The 22756-nt window shown below is 38.7% G+C and overlaps 1 protein-coding gene across 4 annotated transcripts in view; it reads left to right on the top strand.

Annotated features, from left to right (window-relative positions):
* Positions 1-22756, top strand: part of MTHFD1L (methylenetetrahydrofolate dehydrogenase (NADP+ dependent) 1 like) — a 145550-nt gene that overhangs the window by 33350 nt on the left and 89444 nt on the right. Inside the window, exons 12-19 of one of the 4 annotated variants that reach the window (XM_074537764.1) lie at positions 276-412; positions 1635-1681; positions 2543-2650; positions 3556-3630; positions 4972-5074; positions 8010-8086; positions 12265-12405; positions 18930-18998. In XM_074537764.1, coding sequence (XP_074393865.1) covers positions 276-412; positions 1635-1681; positions 2543-2650; positions 3556-3630; positions 4972-5074; positions 8010-8086; positions 12265-12405; positions 18930-18998 — 757 coding nt within the window. Of the gene's footprint in view, positions 1-275; positions 413-432; positions 974-1076; positions 1180-1634; positions 1682-2542; positions 2651-3555; positions 3631-4971; positions 5075-8009; positions 8087-12264; positions 12406-18929; positions 18999-22756 lie in introns of those variants that run through there. The other 3 variants (XM_026794156.2, XM_026794155.2, XM_026794154.2) reach the window with 3 other exon arrangements.

The following is a 22756-nucleotide window of genomic DNA, read 5'->3' as shown; positions in this document are numbered from 1 at the left end:
AAATTCAATATATTCTTTTTAGAACTTTTGCCAAAATAATCTTCTCTTTTTCTGCTATCATAGTAGATTGCTTAAATAGAAGACACATGTATATTAGCATTCCAGCTTGAGCTAGGGGCTAACATTGCGGCAGTATTTTTGTGAAGATAAAGTAATCTTATTGAAATTTGCTGTACAAATATTCTTCATTGAAATCAAAAGCTCTAAGTTCTGATATCCTTAGCCAGGCTGACATCAGCAAAGAATTTGATTAATCTTTTTTCTTGTTTTGCTAGAATAACCCCTACACCCCTAGGAGAGGGGAAAAGCACAGTCACAGTTGGTCTCGTTCAGGCGCTTACTGCACACCTTAACATTAATTCCTTTGCTTGTCTGAGACAGCCTTCTCAAGGACCTACTTTTGGAGTGAAAGGTACATAATGTTTGCAGAACCCATGACCTTTTTCAGATTAAAAGGAAATACTGCTTTTCTGCCTTTTTGAATTTATTTCTTCTGTTTTACTTTCTTAATTGCTTCACTCAGTGGATTGTTCCAGTAGTAGCATATTTGATTAATACGGATGTAACTGATAGATTAAGGTTTCTTGCACATGACTTCCTGTGCAAGGTTCATACCTATGTTCCTGCATTTAACATGTACTGATAATGCAGATAAACCCTAACCATAAGGAAAGGCAGAGGGATGTAATTAGCCATGAGGAATTTTGTGTGAGTACACACTCTTCCAGCCACCCCTCTACGTGGGGACACTTTAAATACATTTCTAAATATTACTGTCTAATTGCTCCTTGAGAAAGGGTCCACATTGGATATTCACAAGCAGTACAAGGAATTTAGCAGTTGTGGTTCAGTTGTGTCAGCAGCACACGTTTGGCTAGGTCTGAACCTCTTCTCTCTGTTCTCCTGAGCTGTCGCCTCTAATCGTGGGCTGCTGCCTTTTTGCCTAGAAACCCTGTAAGAGCCTGAGGGCCAGGTAAGACCCAGCCAGATTTCAAGCCCATCTTCAATGCTGGTGATAGGAAGTAATGCAATCTCTTTTTTGCCATTTCTCAGCTGAAATTGGTGCCTAAGTGGGCAAGCACCCCCATCTGCTCTGCTTTGCTGAAGTTTAAGTTAACAAGTTTGGCTTCAGCTGGAAGGCTCCTGGTGCTTGGTGCTTCTCAGCTAAGACTGGTGCATGTGAGTGCTTTAATCCCCCCACTCAGCTTGTGTGTAGGCAACAGCAAATTTCTTTGCCTGTACCATGTACAGAGGAAGGAGTGCCCAGGCAAGGGTGTGAAGGTTTCATTCAGAAGCAGTGCTTGCTTGTGACTGCTTTGTCTTTCCACCCAGCAGCTGCATGTGCATGACTGTGTCCTAAATCCAGGCAGAAGCAGATTTACATAGCCAGAGCCTGCACCACCTATCACATGTAGTTTTTCATTTCAGAGCAAGAATTCCCTTTTTGCCACCTACTGAAAAAAAAAAAAAAGGCAGCAAAACAAGAAAATCATGTTTATTTGGGTGCATCACTGATCTTCTAATAGAAATCAAAATGTCAAAAATGTGTCATCATTGCTGTGTGTTTCACTTAGTGTGTTTAAAGATGGTTGGTTTTTTCCAAAACTGATGTGACTGTGTGCTTCCCTGTGCAGGTGGAGCAGCTGGAGGTGGATATGCTCAAGTGATCCCCATGGAGGAGGTGAGACAGCCTCAGCCTGCAGTCTGTGGGATGGCTTAATGAGCATGGTGATATTCATAGCTGAAGATTGACTTGGTGATCTTGGATCTTTTCCCACCCTAATGATTCTGTGACATTCACAGTGTTGGTTTGGAAATGTATGGCTGTTTTACCCCAATAGAGTCTAATTTAGAGCTCAGCAAAACCTCTCTATGGCTAGAACTGGTGAGGAACCACCTTGATGGGGCACAGTTGATCCAAGGAGAGTCCTAATGTCAGCCCTGAAGTGCCTTTAAAACACATCTTCTAACTCCTTCTGTCAGATACATAAAAATACAGTACCTGTGTAACACAAGTCTTAATTTGAGATGCTCATTTCAGAGTTTTCACAAAATTTTGTTTGTTAAATTTTGTATCGGCAACGTTCATGCCTGTGAGGTGTGGGGCTGTTCTCCTGCAGCTAACAGGAAGCTGGGCTATGGCCACAAAGCCAGGATGCAGGCTGTGCTCTGGGGCACATTCAGCAGTAATGCACACCTCTGCTCCAGGCCAGGTAGTGGGTAGTAATGCTAAACTGATTCCATGTTAATGATGTGGAACTGAAACTCTGGGCTTCTTACTCTTGAATCATTTAGCAAAGAATGAAGATGTTCTTGGCTTTGTTTGGCTACACTTGAGAGTAGTTTACCATGTGCTCAGATGAAAACAAGTCCTTCATATGTCCCAGTGTATTTTCACCTGGAATTCTTTAGCCTGTCCTGACAGCTGACTAACCAGAGCTGCAGTCTCAAGGAGATAGCAATGATTTGTGCTGCTAATTTGTCTTAGTGAATTGAATTATATATTTTCTTATAAAAAGATCCTATTGTTTCCCCCTTCTAGTTCAATCTTCATTTGACTGGAGATATTCATGCTATAACTGCTGCAAATAATTTGCTGGCTGCTGCTATTGATGCTAGGATCTTGCATGAGAATACTCAATCTGATAAGGTGAGAAAGATTTTCTTCTATCCAGATGACATTTTTCATTTTTAGTTTTTCAATAAACTGCATTTCAGAGAAAAACATGTTGTTTATCATTTTATATTTTCACTATGTGAACAGTAAGTGTTGCTGAAGCCATTTTATGTTCTGCTGGGAAATTTTCCATATACAATGTATTTTTCTAGCAAATAGCTATCATAAGGTAGTCTTTAAGATAATGATCCTGCGCCCAGAACATTGACAGCTATTTCTGACTGTACTAAATAGTGTAATAAAGCATATTTTCCCTACCTATAATCCTATTCTTGTCTGTAATTTGAAGACTCATTTCAAAGTTACAAATTGTTATTTCTGATGTGTGGTTGGGTATGATGCACCTTAAGAAGAATGAGTTATGGGGAAAACAAACTATATCCTTGTCCCTCTGCTAAATATATAATGACCTTAAACAAATCTTAACTTGGGGCTTTAAAGGGAAGGAGATCAAAGAAGAAGCTCTTTTTGTTGTCTGCAGCATTGAAACTGAGCAGAGTTGTATCCTTTGCTTGGTACATTTGTACACAATGTACATTTAGGTCAATGAACTTCTAGGCCAGTTTGGAAATTATAATTGTAGTTTAAATACTTTGGATCTTGGTTAAAGTTTTTAAAGGTTCCCAGTTTCAAAATTAATATATAATTATTTGCTGAAACAGAGAAAACCAATGATTTCTGGCAGTTGAATTTCAGACTGTTAAATCATAGACATGGCTCAGAAGCCTGCTGCCTTCTCAGAATTGTTTTTTGAGTCTCTAATCAGAAGTCCACAACTTATGTGGTTAGGAAGTTCTTACTGAAATTAGGTGGAATAAATTAAAAAAACATTAGCTTTTTATAACTTTTCCCTTCAACTTCTTGTGTGGTTTTCCCAGTCTCTGTATAACAGGCTGGTTCCGGTGGTTAATGGCGTGAGAGGATTTTCTGCTATTCAGCTTGCCCGCCTGAGAGTAAGTTGTTCATTCAGTCTCTCCTCTTTTATGGTGCCTCTTCATGAAATGCATTCTCTTACGCAACTTGTTTAAAATTACTTGATGTATGGGACTGAGTTTGTATAAACTCTCATAAATATATCAAATCTAGACTTTTTTTCTGAAAGCATCATCCTTGGAGTAATAGGATCTGGGTCTGATATTATTTTTATAACTAACATTTTTGCTATTCTTTTCTCCTGAAATAAACCAGTAATGTTTTTAAATGCTGTGTCTTTTCTGATGAAATATTAAAGTCGGAGTTTTTAAAATACTTTTCCAATTATGGTATAGGCACATTTGAAAGCTCACATTCTTTGGTTTTGCAATATTTTCTGATTTTGAAAGTCTAATATAGCATATACTTCTAGGGTTTTATTGATGTCAGTCTGACAGTGTTCTTCCTTCAAGGGGTACATTTGCATGCTCAGTGTATTTTTGCATCCCATCTTGCTCCCTGAATGCTTCCAGAAGAGCTTCCTGTGCAATTCATGTGTGTTCAACATGTTTGGATTTGAGAGTGCCGTTCTGATAAAAACCTAGAGAGGAACACAGCTCATCAGTGTAGCAGAAAGAGAATATGAACCTCTCAGATATGACCCCTAAAGACAGCTCCAGTTCTTCTGTGGCCAGTTCCATGTTTGTTGTTGGCTTCTGAGTCCTGACTGACCATGTTTCAGTCATGGGATGGCAATGGGCAGCTGCCACGTGCACACTTGGAATTTGGGGGTGGAAAGAAGGATAAGAGGTAGTGACAGCTTCTGTTTTGGTGGGGGGTAAAGGAGGCCTCATAACATTTTAAGCTTTTGTGCTGCTCAGTTGAATATCAGTCAGCTAAAATGAGGCTGATACCTGCCTGACTCTGAGGCAGGGTCAGGCTCAGAGATTGTTCCATCAAAATTTTGGGATATTTTCAGTTTGTTCTTGTTTACACTGTTGCAGAAAACAGGTTAGGGAAGGAGGGGGAGTGTTTGCTTTATTCATGAAATACCAACTATCTCTACATTTGAAATGGATTTCTCTCTTCACATGATCTGCAACTGAGTAAATAAAAGTTTGGCTTAATAGCATTCAAATACATGAATCATAATTTCCAATATAATTGAATTATTTTGTTGTGAATTATTCTCAGTGTAATGATTCCTTATATCCAACAAGATGTCAGTTGTAAAGAAATCACTGTGGCATCAGGTTGCCTTTTTCTTAAAACAGGATTACTAAGATTGAAATTTACATATGTGGGGTTGGTAAGCCAGAGCAGCTACACCATTTGAAGCAAATAAGCCATTTCATTGCACTTCTTGAACTTTTTGTGTGTAGAGGCTGGGAATAAACAAGACTGATCCTAAGACTTTAACAGAAGAGGAGATCAGCAAATTTGTACGCCTTGATATTGACCCATCCACCATAACATGGCAAAGAGGTATGTAGTCAGAAAACTTCACTTTATCTTGGATTTCATCATAACTTATCTCCTAATTTGCTTCGTTTCACTTGAATCAGAGCTGACAGTGAGAATAACCAATTTGCAAGTGGGAAGTGTGGGTTCATAACAAATGCAGGTGCAGCATGTTGCCCTAAACTTCGTCAAGTATCTGCAATAACTCAAGAGACTTTGCTAAAATTCTGAAAGATAGGTTTCTTTGGCAGTTTAAAGACATCCCCAGTCACTCTCACATTAGGTCATACCTCTCCAGACATGTGAAAGTGTCTTTTTTGTGCATTCTGCAAATCTTAGCCATTCTTTTCTTAACTGTGTCTGTTATGGTTCTAGATTATTTGTATTTATCCTTCTTGAATTTGGTCCCTCATCCTCCCAAGCTCAGCAGCCTGGATGGCTCAAGAGACTTAATAGGCTTAAGGGATTATGTGTTTTTCTGATTTTTGAAGTCTCTTGAGTTGTTTGCTTCATTTGGAAAAAGAGATGAAAGATGTGGTGCTGTTGCCAAGCAAACTGATACCCACTCTGATACCCTTAGACAAGTCCCCTCTGCTTTTTCAAGTGCTGGGTCAAATTTCAGTGTTTACCTCAATTTCTATACCTATCTTTTTCTTCTTTAGGGAAATAAACTTTGCATAAAGTTTTGAGATAAATACCACTGGATTTTATTTTCTTTCTTAGTTCTTAAACACTGACGTTATCACTGTAAAATGGAATGTATTGTGATGCTTAGAAATAAGGGTGAATCTGTTGAGAAGGGAGAAGCCTTGGCCATGCCTTGGTGTGCCCTTTGTGTGCATGTCATCTCAGGCTTGGGATGTTTTTCTCAAGACAGTTCTGGGGATGTGGCATAAGATGTTTTTTATTAGTCACACAGTGTGTCTGGAAGAGACCTGTATTAGGATAAAGAAGTAATATAAATGTTTAGTGTAATATGACTCCTCTTTTTTATCAGCAAGGGTTTGGGAGAAGGCAACATTGCTCAACAGCTGTTAACCTCAAGGGAGTTATTTAATTAATCTCAAACGATGTTAGTGAAATTTCTATTCCACACAGCTCTATATGATGTACATACCTTAAACATTTTAGAAAAAAAACCCTGAATTGAGGAATGGTTTAGATAACTTGGAGAATGTTTTATTTAGGACTGTTTCTGCAGTCCATATGTCTATGAAGCTTGTTACATACCAGGGAATTTGTGGGGAAAAAGAGCTAAGCTGTCACATCTGAAAATTAATTTTGGTCACGACCTGTTTCCATAGAAGTATCACAAACTTTCAGTTCATGGTCAGCTTACACTAACTTGAAAACATACAATATACTGAAAAGTGGGAAAGTTCCTTCTTTGTCTTTCCCTGATAGTCAGATTCTGTTTACATCTCTAGAGGATAAGAAAGTGGCTACATTAAACCTAACACTTATTTGAACCTAAACCTTAGTGAAAGCTTTACTTCGGGTAAAGGAAGAGGGAAGACTTGGAGAAGGAAAATTTGTTTTTATGGCAAAACCAGTTATTTCTCATTTTATTACTACTTAGTGCAGCTATTGGAATCTTGTTGGAGAGTAAGTGACCACAGTGAGAATTGGTCAGAGTGACCCCAGTAAGTATACCCCAGTGACCAGGGGCTGCAGGAGCAGTTACAATTTCATAGTAAGGGTGTTTAGGTTACATGATTTCACAAGGAAGGTGCAGATAAAAAAATCAGCTCACTGGCTGTCCAGGCTGGTGGGAAGGTAAGTTCCTGCCCTTAGGAGTGCCTGTGTAGACAGGGAAGACATTTAGGTCTGCTTAGGCTGAGTTTCCAAGGACGAGAAGGGAGAAGTCTGTGCTGGAGAGATCAGCTTGCCATATGGCCTCATTGTGCCATGTGGTGCCACAGCTTGGTGCAAGGCTACAGCTTCCATCCACCAGGCTCTGTTCTGCAGCTCCTGCCAGCAGTGGAGTGTTTTAGAGCATGACTGTATATATAGAAAGAAACATGAGTTGGCCAAATCTGCGTTGCACCATCCCTTAAATGGGATTCCTGAAGAAATTAGGGGCCTAAAGACTGAGCAGAGGGAAAAAGATATGTGTGGTATTTACAACAGCCCCAAGGGAAATGCCCAAGAAGGGGGAAAGTGACTTAAATCTTGGTTTTCTCCCAGCTCAGTCACAACCCTGAACTGCGGTTTAATTAACATTCAAAGTCCCTCTTGTTCTTGTGTAATTATGTCATCTTTTTCTGTGCAGACAGATTTTTTTTTTAATTTCCAAAAGCAGCAGGAAAAGTGGAAGGAGCTCACTTACCTTGAGTGCTGACAGCTTCTTTGGAGGTTCCTGGACACTCTGCTTATAAATGAACAGGACTCAAATCTACCAGGAGATTGAGTTCATTGCCAAGCTAAAAGCTGAACTTATCAAGAGTACCTTGCACCCTTTATTTTAGGATTGGTGCAAATATAAGCATTTCTAGGACTACAGAGACTGTGAGAAAAAGATAGTCTGTTTTTTCCTTTAAAAGAGGAACTGACCAAATCTGACCAACATGATGTAGTCCTAAAGTCAGTTCTTAAAAAATCAGCAATGAAGCAGATGATTTGGAGTAGATCTGGTGCTTTGTATCTACTAAGACTGATTTTTGTCATGTAGGTAAAATACTAAATAGCATTTTAGAATTCTAAGAAGCTGTTACCTTCAAATGCTGCTCAAATAAACTGTATTTGAGTTGTTTCAAGCTGTCATCAAATGGTATCAACTAGAAGGGAGCAACCAAGTCAGTGCCAGTGCTGATATGCAGAAGTGTGGCCATCTGGTTACGCTGTTGGAGCACTTGAATCTCATATGTGTTGAGTCTCAAAAAATACAGGTATGCCTGGAAAAACCCATATTCCTGAGTCCTTGTTAACATGTTGTGCTTTTGCCATTCCCTTATTTCAGTGGTGGATACAAATGACAGATTCCTGCGCAGAATAACAGTTGGTCAGGCAAACACGGAGAAGGGATTTGTCCGTCAGGTATGTAAAGCATTAATAAATCACACTCTGGACAGACTCTGTGTTAGAGGCTGAGAGGGTTTCTGCAGTTCTTTCAGCATACTTTGAATCACCATAATGATGTCTGTTGCTGTTGTATAAGAATCTTGCAGTGAAACTGATGGTGTTAATGAGTAAGTGAATCTGAAATTTCAGAAACACAAACCAATGCATATTCTACAATGTGTCAAAAGCATGTGTTGGGGGTTTAACATTGTCTTGTAACAAGATGCCTTTATGCCCTCATAAAGTTAATTAGCATTACTTTTAATTGTTTTTAAATCTCTGTAACAATTTATGTAGAACACACATAATTCAAATTACATTTAAATTTCATTTTAAATTTTCTTTAAAAATAAGCTTTTTATTCAGAGTTCTCATTTGCCTGTCATGCATCTCAGCTTTGGAATCTGAGCTGTAAGAACTTTGAGCATGTGCTTGCTTTTGCTGTGTGGCTTTGAAGGGATACTTCAGCAAAAGAGTATGTGTGTACTTTTCAGTGGTGTAAAAAGCTAACCTCCCTTACTAAATGAGAGATTATGGAAGTTTATTAAAGAACTTACTGATAAATTGAAAACCAGACTTTCCCAACACCATCTGAGCAAGTGTTCCTGGTGTAATGTAGGTAAATGAATTTCTGAAACAGCCCAGCATGGAACAGCAGTGTCAGGAGGAATAAATTCATTGTGCTGATGTGGTGTGGCTCTTAATTTGATGAAGATCTTGTAATCTAACATTCTGGATCATGAAATTCATGAGATTCTGACTATTTTGATGTGAACAGCTCTCGTGGTAAAGATAAGGATTTCCTATTTTTGGAAATCCTATCATTAAGTTTTCTTTACCATTTCTTCAGCATTTCTTTTATGTATGCCTAAATAAAGACACCAAAACATAGTGCTGTGGTTTCTGCAGCAGGTAAAGCAAAGCCAAATTGGAGAGAAGAACTTCAAAGAGAAATTATAAAATCCTAGAGCAGTTTGGGTTGGAAGTGATCTTAAAGATCATCCAATTCCAACCCCTCTGCCCTAAGCAAGGACGCCTTCCACTAGAAATGCTCTCTTACTTTGGTTTTGAATGCAAAAAATAGAAATGTTTCTGTCTGCAGCTCACAGGAAATTCAATATTAGCTAATAGTCATTTCTGATAATGGGCTGGGACTACAAAATATTATATTTGGTGTGAGTTCCTTCAACACTTGAGACCTTTTCATATGTTTAAATTTGTTTCAGTGACTCAATATGATTATTAGTCTTAAGCTGGATTCTGACAGCCTTATTGTGTAGTGTTTTACCACTGTAATTGTACTACTGAGTTAAATGTGACTATTTTATTTTAGAGTAGTACTTGATAATATTGCTGTCAAATGTTGCTTCTGTACTTTTTTAGGTAAAATTAATGCTTTTAGTATTGAGATGTTGGACTGATGCATATCCATTCACATTTTAACATGGACTTACTGACTCAAGAAATAGAGGTAGCAGTTAGGAAAACTCATTTCAGAGCCTAGCTAGAGATCCAGAGCAAACAGGACTTCATAGTTAACAGATGCATTTTATAAATATTTGGAGTGATGTTCTAGCACTCTTAAAATCAATGACACCTGTGTAAAAAGGCAGAGCACAGCAGGCACAAAAGTCTGCATTTTAATGAACAGGGATGCTGTGGTTTCTGAAGAGTATTACATGACTGATGCCCTTGATCCTGCAATTGAATCCATGTGGGTGGATCCTTTCATCAATAAAAAACTGACTTTGCAGCTAAGGCTTCTGTCAGCACTTCATAGGTGTATAAAGGTTATTTAGAGTTAAAATAGCACCTGCTACTACTATCTTTTGTGCCTGTTTCTTCAATTAAATTTTATGCTGCTCTTTGAGCATCTACCTGGGATGTTTTTCCTGTCCTTTTGGATTTATATAGAAATAATGATAAAAACTTTCTTGGGGATCTTCCAATAAACATTCTGATAAATCAGAAGTATTTTACCATATGGGTTGGACATAGATTTCTCAGGCTTATTTCTTGTCTCATATATGCTGCAATGACTTACTGAGCACATTCTCAAATTCAGAAAAGATAGTGGAATCCATGTCATCACAATGCTAACAAAGTTCATTGCATTTAGAACTGCTTCCAAAGAATACAGAAAATCTGTTTTGTGATTTCACCATTTCACTTGAATCACTATGCTGAAAATCTCAGTTACAGAATTATTTTTCTTTTCTGCGGTATGTAGGACTCTCTGCCTATGTCCGCAGCAGAAAAGTGCTCAGGTGTCTTCAGAAGTTTTGACTAAACAAGTGGGTACATAGAGGTCAGCCTGAATGGGGCTGCTCTGGGCGGTAGCTGTCAAAAAATAAAATCAGGAACATGGGTTTAAAAAGTGCAGAAGTTCTTAAAGTACTAGGCAAATGCACAAGAGTGGTAGGGGGTATGTTCTATGTAGATGCTTCTTAAAAACAGACAAAGCTCTCAATTTGAACAGATTCCTCTGGTATTAGTATGGGGTACATCTGCCAGAGGTCTGATAGAAGCAGTCCTGGGCTTTTTTCTTACATAGATAGCAGTAGGATGTCAGTTACTAAACTTTATGTAGCCTTTAATTGCTGGAGATGGAGAGATTACCAAGGAAATTGCAGTTCTTGATCACTGCCAACACTGCATTCCTGTCACATAGTACATTAGTGGCTTTTCTGTTCTTCTCTGTTTATGTTCTGACAGCATGTGGCCTGAGCTCTACTAATAGTGTATTAGTACAAGTACTGCTAATCTATACTCTTCAAGAAAAGTAAAAACTATTGCTTATGTTGTGCTGAAATGCTGCACAGTATGGGTGTGTTTCTACAAGAGCAATAGAACTGATGCCACATATAGTTAGTTCTTTGTGCTTTTTGGTTTACATATTTGTTCATTTAATTACAAAAAAAAAGGACCAGAGATATATTTTATGTTTTCATAGGTCAAGCACAAGAATTAACAGCACAGACTCTAAATTTTGAGCTTAAGTAGAAAAAGAATGATCAAATGTAACAAGAATGTTTTTGAAACCAGAATAAAAACCTGTTGGAGATCATTACAGAAAAAAAAAAATTAAAGAACCCTCCACAATGCAGTGTTCCTTTGCTCAGGCCAGTAAAGCTCAAAAGACATCTGGTGATTTCCTGTTTCTGCCACAGAAAGAAAGTTCTTGATCCTTCAGGGAGCTTCTCTAAGGATAATGTGAGCCAAGGGGCTAAACAGTCTGCAACACGGGTCCTCAAATAAATGTAGTGTAATGGAGAATATTAATCAGGAAATATAAAGTGTTTGAAGTTCACAGAATCATACAACATCTTGAGTTGAAAGGGATACATCAGAGTTGGACTTGGCCCTGTGCAGGACCATCCCCAAGAGTCATACCTCATGCCTGAGAGCATTGTCCAAATGCTTCTTGAAGTCTGTCAGGCTGGATTCTGTGATCACTCCCTGGGACTCTGTGCACAACCACCCACTGGGTGAAGAACCGTTTTCTAATATCCAGTCCAAACCTCCCCTGACACAACTTCAGGCCATTTTCTCAGAGAAGAGAAGAGATCAGTGTCTGTCCCTCCTCTTCCTCTCATGAGGAAGTTGTGACTGCAATGAGGTCTCCCCTTGGTCTCCTCCAGGCTGAACAGACCAAGTGACCTCAGCTGCTCCTCATATGGTATCCCCTCAGGATCTGTTACCATTTTTGTAGCCCTGCTTTGGATGCTTTCCCATATTTTTATGTCTTTCTTGTATCATGGCACCAGAACTGCCCCCAGCACTGGAGGTGAGGCTGCCCCAGCCCAGAGCAGAGCAGGACAATCCCCTCCCTTGCCTGGCTGGCCATGCTGTGCCTGATGCCCCCAGACAGGGTTCGCCCTCCTGGCTGCCAGGGCACTGCTGGCTCATGTTCAACTTGCCATTGACCAGGACTCCCAGTCCCTTTTTGCAGCTCTTCATTCCCACAGCTCATTGTCCAGTCTGTATGTAAAGTTACTCTAGTCTTAATTAATCTCAAAAGTTGTAAGTTACCATTTAGAACTTGTTTGAATTCCAGCGTGAAATTTATCTTTCCTGAGTTTATTCCTGATGATCCCCTGTGAGTATTTCAGCTGACTTTGATTTGGTTCATGATTCTCATTTCTACTTTACAGGCTCAGTTTGATATTGCTGTTGCAAGTGAGATTATGGCCATCCTGGCACTTACCACCAGCCTTCAAGATATGAAAGAAAGACTGGGGAGAATGGTGGTGGCTAATGACAAGAAAGGACAACCAGTAACAGCAGAGGATTTGGTATGTTCAGTGCTGTAGAGACCTGTGAATAACCTCAGATGTTTGTTTTGCCTCTTGAAGCATTAAAAAGGCAGGTACATGCCAAAGCTTTTGCTTTGAACAGCACAGTCAGATATCAAAGGAAGATCATCTTCTGGGCCAAAACCTGCTTGAGAATGAGAACAAGATGTAGAACTCATTTCTTCAGCTCTGGTAACATCTGGCTCAGAAAGCCTCTGGTCTCCATAACCTACTTGGATCATTTTCTGCAATTCTTAAGGCAAACAAATTCAGTGCTGGAGGGAGTCAAAGTGCGGGCTCTTATTTGAGAGAGCTGGTAATGTTTGCTACTGTGCTTTTAGAGTCTGCTCAGATGTTGCAGTGATAGTTACCACATGAGTGCCTGTACCACTGAATCAGAGTGGAAACAAGCTGTTCTTAATTCAAAGGTTGCTGATAGTGCTTGGGACAGGTTTATCTGTCATTTGATTTTTTTTTTCTTCTTTACCTTCACTAGTTGCTGTTTCCTCATTCCCTACTTCAGCTTCTGAAAAAAACCAGTATGTTTTTTCTTTAAATCACATTCTATGCCTTGAATCTGGGCTGTGAGTCATTGAACAGTGGTTGGAAGCTCACGTGAGGTTGTGTATGGCAGGTCCTGGTGCAGCCAGAAGCTACCAGCTGATGTTTGTAACCAGCTGTGAGCCAGGAGCAGTCTGATGCCAGCCCATCTCTGATGGCTGCCTGTATCACACGGGCTCTGTATGTTTTCTTCTCTTTCTTCCTGTTTCTCCCTGTTTCGTGAACATCTGCTCAAACTTACGAGTAATGAATGAATAAAGCAATGAGTATCCTGCCCTGTCAGCAAAGATAGCAAATCTGCAAGTCAGGAGCACCTTCACAGCTGTAGTGGGTTCCAGTTTAATAAAGAAATAAAAACATGATATCTAGAGTTCCTGGATTTAAGAATGAAATTAAGATAAGGTTAAAAAAATTTCTAAGTACAGTCGTCATTAAAATTCAAAGTAAATAATCTTCTCCCAATTATGCAGGAGACATATTCTAGCTATTGAAGTTTTACTTTTGCTTCTCAATTGTATAACTTTGTCTTGGCCGCATTATAAGGCATATTCTAATACTTTAAATTATTGAGTGTTAGAATTATAACTGCATTTGTAGCATGTGATTTTAATTTTGACACTACTTTTGTATGAAGGTACTTTTATTTATTAGCACTGCAAAATAGTTGACCTGCTAACACTTAATGCTAATCAGCTTGATGAATGAAAGAAATGGCTTTTCCATTGGGGCAAAAGAATTTTAGAACTTTTCCATCGTGTCCCTAAAATGAAAGTAGTGCTCAGCAAAATGTCTGTTACTAATTCAATTTTCTTTGGCTTTTTTTAAAGCAAACTTCCTATGCTTAGTGTCTCAATCATTTGATAGTTTTGCTTGTACTGAACATATGTTTCTAGTTGTTCTTTAAAGCAGTGTTTTGTATTATAAAAAAAAAAAAAAAAAAAAAAACGAAAAACCTGCCCAGAAAGAAAAAATCATCACAGTCTGAAGGACATGTGTTATGAGTATCTGCAGCTATGCTGCTGCATTCTTTTCCTTCTGGAGATTCTCCATACCATGCACAGGAAAAACTTGGGTGCATGTCATGATTGGGAAGTGCAGGAACTCCTACCTCTTTTGTTGTGCAGTGTGTTAAAAACGAGTATGAGAACCATGGGAATAAGAGGAATATGATTTCATGGTTAAGGATGTAAAGCATCTCTTTGGAGAGCTCCATTCCTGTGTTCTTAGCAAAACATTCATGAGGTGCTCTGTCCACACTGATTCTTGCAGTACATAAGGAATTAGTCATTACTCAGTCTGGTTTAATACTAGAGAGCTTAACAACTCAAATTTATGGAAAGAGTGAAACTTCATCAAGAACCTTGAACCAGGAGAAATTATTTTCTGTTGTCTCAGGTTGAGCATCCAAAATTGGCGAATATTTTTGAGCTTGATTCTTGTGTGCACAGGTTTCTCTTTTGAAGAACAGAAACAATTGTTCATTTCTGAAGACTTACTAATGTTGCTGAAGAAGTCAGATGCTGTGGTGTTGGGATTTAAAAAATGTCAAAAGAATTTAGCAGTGGGGTCTCTATGATTTCTGTACCAAATTAAATAGTGCTTACTTTGTACAGGAGGAGAGAGCTCACAAAAAACCATACTGCACTGGTGGAAGTCTATTGTATAAAGTTGAATTCTCTGGAAACAGCAAGAGAAGTATAGTCAAAGACCATAACAAGTCATAATTCTTATTCATATGTAGGAAGAAGATAAATTTCTGTTCTTTCATGTAGCATTTTGTCTCCTTTGCTGGTTTCTTCCCACAGGTGGTCAGTCTGTTTGAGCAGCTTGGAACTAAGCCTACCATTTCTAGACTTTAAATACAGTACCTACTCTTCCCCTTTTCCCCTGCAGCTTGTGCTGCCTGTGTTGATATGATCCAAGGATTATTTCTTGGGAAAATTTTCACAGATATCAAGAGGTTTGATGTGAAGCAATTCTGCTCCTGAATTTCAATCCTCCTTTCAGGTCAGGGTCAGTGAAGAGGTAAAGCTCTCCAGTTCAGTAAGGAAAGATTTCAAGGCAGGTGAACAAAGAAAGAACAATGTACAAGATGTTAGAATGCTCTCAATCCAGGTTCAATAATTTTGACTTCTATTTTTGTAAAACAAAATCAAGTTCAAAAGCTTGAATCTGTCATAGTGTGTTGACATGGAACATTTTAGCCCAGAGAACTGCAATTGCATATAGTTCTAAGAAACTTTAAAGGCACTTTTATCATGAGAAATACCACACAACCTGAATAATGGGTCAGTTCTGCCTATCTTTAAAAAAAATTCTGGGGTTCATGTTTATATCCTATATAGATTGAATTTATGCAAGTTTAAATATTTGACAGTAGTCTTTAGTTTTTTGAAATCTATGTGAACCAAAACCACTAAACCTTTCTCTGTGATTTGTTTCCAGATGTAAACACAAAATACTTCACAGAAATACAATTGCTCTTAATTTTGACTTTATATGCAATATATTTATCATAATGCAATAGTAAAACCTAAAATACACATTGGCAGATATAAACCATATGCAGAGACAGGCTAGGAATAATAGAAAAAAGATAAATTGAATATTTCATTAATTGAGAAGACTCTTTCCACAAGAGTAATGGATTAAATGTCTATCCTCTGTAATGGAATATGTTGAAATCTTTGCCAAAATGTGGTGCTCATTGTACAGTATTTTGAAGACTTAATTGCTTTTTGGCTTTTACAGTGAGGTAGAATTCTGATGGACACATACCATATTTTTATGTGAAGCTAAATCAGAATATATGCCCAAGATCAGTATTTCAGCAGATATGAAAAATATTAAATAAATATGTCACTTTTTTTTTTAAATAAGACTTCTTCTCAGCTTACTTGCTGTGCCATACTGTTAGCTTTCAGTAATTCTGGGACCAAAAGAAAAAAATAAATAGCTTCATATTTGCTTATGTAAATGATCTGTCAGCTAGTGAGATTTTGTTCTCTGGTTGATCAGAAACATTGTGTACAGTGTTCACTTCAAACAAAAGGAGTTGCAGTTCTTCTCACATTGTGGTTTAAGGTTTAGTTTTGTTACAGGACTGAAATTACAGAAAGTATTATTATTTTGTTAGAGACTATAGTTTCAATTGAAGGGAGGTTGCAAGTACTTCATTATTTTCCTTTTAAAGAAAAGGGTTTTTCTCTGCCCTTCAGTCTGTGTAGCCTTTATTCATTTCATAGTAGTTACTTTCAATCACTTTCCTTGTCATCTGGTGTTGGCTTTCATTTCCAGTCTTGATAGACTTCAGAGACTGCTCCACTGGAAGTTGCTTTGAAAGTATTTTGGATTTTTATCTAAGTTTGCCTTTCCTGTGTCATGTGTATAATTTATTTTATGCTCTGTGATCTGTGCTGTCCTGGGGAGCATACCTGCCCTGATGGCGGCTGGATAGATGGAAGGAGCATTATTTTCAGGAATACCTGTGATCAATTCCAGGAAGGAGCCCAGAAAAGTTGAACATCTGTATACAATTGATTCAGAGCCCTGCTTCTTTCCTCTGACAGTGAGTTAGTGGAAATCTAATGATCTTTGGGCTCTCACAAGCTTAATTGGTGTGCAAGTGTCAAAGCTTCTAATTCTTTTATAAGAAGTTTACCTGTTCTGAATTGAAAATAGTAACCTGATTCCTAAAAGAGCTTTGTGAATCAGATCCAGGACTTGGAGTGAGCTGTAGGAATTGTATATTAGATACTTGGAGGATTGAATATACAAAGAAATGAAAACTTCATTCTCAGTTGTGTCAGGTATGAAAACCTAAAAAAAGTTTGTTTAGCTTTTAAGGACTGCTAGTGACACCAAGCCTGGTTAAGAACCATGGGAGGCACAAGATATGCCTATTGAAATATTTGCATCCTTTTTTCTTTGCTTTCAGCCTCAGATAAAATGAGTTGTTGTGTCCAGAAGGTGTGTCTAGTATTTCCGAAATGATGCATAACTAATATCTCCCAAAAAGTTCAAATGCAGAGGAAGTGTTTTTTTACTTCACTGTTTTTATCAGACTGGTGAAGACATCAGAAAACAAAGGAGACAGGATTTGAGCCATTATTATCTAGAAGGAGCAGGGGAGGAGGCTGGGGGAGAAGTGTCCTGATTTTATTTTTCACTTCTTCTTTCCCCAAGTCTTCTTTCCAGTAGGCCTGATCCATGGCTGCTCAGGTAGTTATTCCTGCTGCTGACCACTTGAAAGACCAGATGTAAAGTTTTGCATTTGGCTTTTTTTTTTTTTTTTTTTTCCTCTAGAAATGAGAGTATTTGGGTCTGTAAACAACATAGCACCAGGCTGTTTTTATGGAGGTGGTAGAGTCTCACCATTTTGAAAGAGCTGGAGTGCTTATGTTTCCTTGCATTTTAATCCTAGCTTCTAAAATCAACATCTTAAGAAACAGCAATCTAATTCAGAAGATGAAAAACTGCTGTTTCCCTATCAGCTTCTCGTATTAGATCTTTGTGGATCCATTAGGTTTTGTAAATAGTGGGAGATGCAGAGTGCAAAGACAAATCTTTTCCTTCTCTCTCTCTGCTTCACAGTCCTCCAAGGAAACACTTGCTATGCATCAGTAGAAGCCAGTTTTACAGTTTTGGTTTCAATTCAGTTTTATCTGAGGCCAAATATTCTGCATCATTTTCCTCTGAAGTCTGTGCTCAGAAGTGATGCTCAGAAAGGGGAAAATTGTATTTTATAAAATACTGCACTTAATCATCACATACTTGTATATCTTATCTGTTGCCATCAAAATTTTCATGCAGACTTTGATTTCTCAAATTTGGGGTTAGTTGACAAAAGCTGTGTTGGGAATTATAAAGGCACTATTTCTATTGCTTTTCTTTATTTGAATATTATTGCTCATCTCTTTATAGGCAACTTGGATATTGTACCCATGTTTTTTAATCTTCATTTTAAACAATTTACAGCAGCTAGGATTTTTGTTTGGTTTTCATGTTTCTTTTCAATACAAAAATATATTCTTATTTTTTTGTGTTCTCTGGCAAGTCTATGAGCCACTCTTTATAACACTACTGTGGTTTTTTCAAAATTAAAGTTCTTTCAAAATGAAAACCATCATCTCAAAATCAAAGTAATACGAGAATAAATTTGGACATATGCTAGTGGTTTCTAGATATCACTCTGCATAAAATCTGATCATGATGTGCACACTCTGTGGCCTTTTTTTTCCCCTAGAATGAGCATTGAAATTTGGTGTAGAGGTTGTTATGACTTTTATTTATTTTAAGGTTTTTAAGGTCAGTCAGTGTGAAATTTATACTTCAACAGAATTTTTAGGGAGGAGTAAAGTTTTTTGCAACCAAAATGCAGGAGTTTGCTCAACTCCTTTTGTGATCTCACAGTAAGGCACCTCTAACTTTTAATCTTGTGATGTATTTCTTATCTGTCCCTAGTAAACTCTGTGCTCTGTGGGTACTTTCATCCTGTATCTGTTGTGTATATATTTGTACAAGTCTTGAAAAATACTCTTTCTGTTTCTGCTAGCTATTGATTTATGCTATAGATTCTGTCAGGAAAGAAATACATCTATCATTTCTTTAGGCAGTTTTAGCAAGCTGTTGCCTTCTTGCTTTCTCAGGTCTCAGTGGCCTTTGGCACTTCATCTGTTGTTACCTTGAACATCCTCATGCTGATCACTTAATTCTGTTTTTGATCTTTCCATGAAATTGGATGAAGAAGTTACTTGTTGCCGTTTAAGTGTATTCGAAATGAAATAATTTTTGGTTTAGACGCACTATAAATGCAGAATTTCAGAAGTCTTGAGGTAATATTTAAATAAATTCTTTATGCATCACTGCAGCACTGCTTTGAACTGTAAGGATTTTTGAACTATAACTTGGAAATATTGCACCTTAGAATTGACTTACTTAAAATGTGGACTCTTGTCTTTTAGGGAGTAACTGGTGCTTTGGCAGTTTTGTTGAAAGATGCAATTAAGCCCACACTAATGCAGACATTAGAGGTAAGTATGGCTTATGATGCCTGCCCTTCTCCAACTTTCAAATTCCATACTGTGCTGATCATGCTTCTCTTCAGCAACTGTGCTTGACTTTCAAAGCCAAGGGTCTGATCCATAAAAGCATTCTAGCAAACGTTCATTTATGTTTAACTATTCAACTCTATCTGCATTTATATATTTTTGTTGTGTTTTTCCTTTTTTGAGATCTGGCTATAGTCATAATTTTGCCTAGTGTTGCAAACAAGCTGCAGTGCATTGTTGAGCTGCTTGTGAGCACAGTGGGAGGCAGGGTCATCTTCTAAGTCGCAGGTTTACTACTATTTTCCACCTCCACACAGGGAAGTGTCCTTTTTGTGTCCTTTTTGTGTATTTCTTTTTATGTTCCCATGACAATTCCCGCAGCCCAGCAGTTTGTGTGGAAAAAGGTGCTTTGCTGTGGCCATTCTAATTTGTATTACAGTTTGTGCTATTCAAAGTCACAGGAGGGTCCTTTCAGCTGTTTATGCATTTTCAAAAGATGGCTCCCAGCCACCCTATTTTGCCACAGTGCCTTCATGGACTAAATGAAGCTTTCATGGGCTATGAGAGGAATGTTTTACACCTACCCTAGTGAGCTTTCTTCCAAAAGCTTAAAGAATGTAGAATTAGTGCAAGCTAACTTCGTGCCTGGGCAGTCTGGTATTGATGTTTTGATGGGAAACTGATGAGCAACATTCAAGGGGAGAAGGAGAAAGAAAAATGAGAAAATAATGAAGCAGCTTTGAAAACAAATGCACTGGGAGAAAAATGAGTGTATATATATTTTTTCATTTGACCATCAAAATTACATAGCTGGAATATTTCACTATGACTCTTGATATGATGAAAAGTTGAAGAATGCAGAAAGATACCAGTGCAATCATCAGTTGATAAAAATGTCTCATTTTCTACAGCATGTTGAAGCTATAACTACTATATTTTTGCTTTTGAGTTTGGATGGGGACAACTTCCTAGTCTTGGGGGATATTAGGAAAACAGAATTTAAGTCTATGTTATTTTATTATAGCCATCTTAATTATTTTCCCCTGCAAAGGAAACCTGTTCTTTCATGTGGCTGTCTGAAGAATGTATGTGTGTGTGTGATAATTTTAATATAACATCCAATACCAGAAACTGGAGGTCAGATAGCATTGAGAATGTCATGGCCAGAGCTCAATATTATAATCACCACTCAGATAACATTGTGTGTGTTAAGCACCAGTGACAAGGTAGCTTTGATTCTGACTGTTTAGTCACTCTATTTGCACTTTGCATATCTGTTGGAAAATACTGTGGTTTTGTTGCAGTGTTCTGAAAGACAATTATAAATGTCAGAAGATATTCTTTTGATCGATAGGCATTTGGTTCTGGGACATGCGTGCATTTATTTTTTCCCTGCGCTTCTTTATATTCACATTTCTATGCAATAAAATTCCTGCCCTTTATGTGGTATTCTTTTCTAGTCTAATCTATGCTATGGCTGAAACATCTGCCAGCTTTCATCAAACACTGTTGCTTGTTAGCAGGACCCTGACCACATTACCCAAAGATTCATTTTCCCCCAAAATTCTTCTCACAAAATTATTTTTAAAACACCAAACCAAAGCAGCTCAGAAGACTCCTTCATGCTCCACTCCTCCACTTTGAGTCTTAAAGATGAATTTTTGTCACCCTTTGGATACTTGCTGGCTTGCAGGCTAATGCGAGTTACCTATCCAAGTAATGGAGATCCCCAGTTTATCTAAATATTTTCCAAGCTAGTGCTGTGCTTTGGCTGAGGTCCTTCTGGGCTGGGCCATTGCTCTCATGTAGAATCACCGACCCTGCTGAGTTAGAAGTGACCCCCAAGGATCACCAAGCCCAGCTCCTGGCCCTGCACAGCACCAACCCCAAGAACCACATCATGAGCCTGAGACAAACACTTCTTGCGCTCTGTCAGCCTGGTGCCGTGACCACTTCCCTGGGGAGCCTGTTCCAGTGCCCAACCACCCTCTGGGTGAGGAACCTTTTCCTAGTACTCAACATAAACCTCCCCTGACTCAGCTTCAGGCCCTGTCACTTGTCACCACAGAGCAGAGATCAGTGCCTGCCCCTTCTCTTCCCCTCACAAGGAAGCTGTAACTGCACTGAGCTCTCCCCTCGGTCTCGTCCAGGCCGAACAGACCAAGTGACCTCAGCCACTCCTCACATGGCTTCACTTCAAGGCCCTTCACCATCCTCATGGCCTCCTTTGGACACTCTCTAATGGCTCAATGTCTTTTTTTACACAGTGGCACCCAGAGCTGCCCCCAGCACTGGAGGTGAGGCTGCCCCAGCCCAGAGCAGAGCAGGACAATCCCCTCCCTTGCCTGGCTGGCCATGCTGTGCCTGATGCATCCCAGGACACTGTTTGCCTTCCTGGGGATGCAGTGCCCACTCTACTGCTGCCTGTGCTATTGCTGCTCTTGAGCTCTCTTCATTATTTTTAATTCTTCAACTGAATAACTATAAGAGGTGCTTTTAATAGCTTCAGTTTGAAAAAGAAAAAGGAGGGGAACAAGGAAGATGTTGTGCCCTGCTCACTTGAGTGTACTCTAGTGCTCCACTTGTGAGTTTAGAGCCCTCTAGCATGACAGATTTTAAGCCAGATTTATCCTAGTATACCCTGGGGTGGTAGATGTAGTAGTATTTCTTCTAAGTAATGCCATCTTTCTGATGAATGTGTGAATTGCAAATCAGAAATGAGGATAATGAAACCTACATTGCACTTGAAATAAACCTAGTAAGTAGCATCCAAAAGTTAGCATCTTAAGTTTCCAAAGAGATTACCAGTAGTAATTGGGCAACATAATCCTAGTCCTTTTGGGGAGAACAAGTTCTTCATAAAGCTGTAAGGGCCTTTAGCAACAGCACCACAATTTGACAACAGAAAAATTAGAAATAATTCTGCAGCACATAGGTGGTGAAAAAACAGATTAATATTATTACAGAGAACACAGATATAGCTCAGAATGTGCCATGGACCTGTCTGGCAATTAGGGACAAAACTGTTCACCAAAGTAGATCTTCCAGATCACTTTGGAGAATGGCAGAAAGACTGCTGGATGAGGGAGAGCAGGAGTTCTGGATGACTGAGTTGATTTGGCATAATTTGTAAGTCATGGTGACTGTGGATAGCAGTGACTGGAAGGGGCCATTGCAGAGAGAGCAGGCAAATAGAAGTAGCCAGTGCAGCTGCACTCCTCTGTGGTCTGGCCACAAACCTGTGGATGGCAATTGTGTTAAGCCATGGCAGTCTGAGGAGTTGCTTCTAAGGGCCTGTGAAAAGGGAGAAGAACAACACGCTCAGTAGATTTCCACCAACTTTATATGATGTCTGCATGCACTGGAGAAGAGGCTTAGAAGATCATAAATCAAAAATTACCAAATGTCAGTCCTGCATGGAACTGAACTGGCAACTTATGTCAGTGCTTTTTTCATATGTGAATTGATGTGTGGTTTAATTTACTGGTTTTTAAAGAGATTTCTTGGTGGGTTGCTTTCTGTCACAGTCCTGCTACTCTGACACCAGAAATTCTGCCTGAAAGTGTTACTGATTGACAGTGTTTTATATGCAGGAATGACAGTAAAAATCTGAAAATGGGAGACACAGGGCACTCCATCTACAATAACCAAAGACTTTGGTGGAGCTTACTTATATCCAGTGCTGTAGAATTGAGATTACTTTGTTTGGAATGTACATAATGATTTCATAGTGTTTATCT

The sequence above is a fragment of the Zonotrichia albicollis genome, chromosome 3, assembly GCF_047830755.1.
Source record: "Zonotrichia albicollis isolate bZonAlb1 chromosome 3, bZonAlb1.hap1, whole genome shotgun sequence".
In the NCBI taxonomy this organism is placed as follows: domain Eukaryota; kingdom Metazoa; phylum Chordata; class Aves; order Passeriformes; family Passerellidae; genus Zonotrichia; species Zonotrichia albicollis.
Note: the sequence above shows the minus strand (reverse complement) of the source record. Positions and strands in the feature narration are given on the sequence as shown.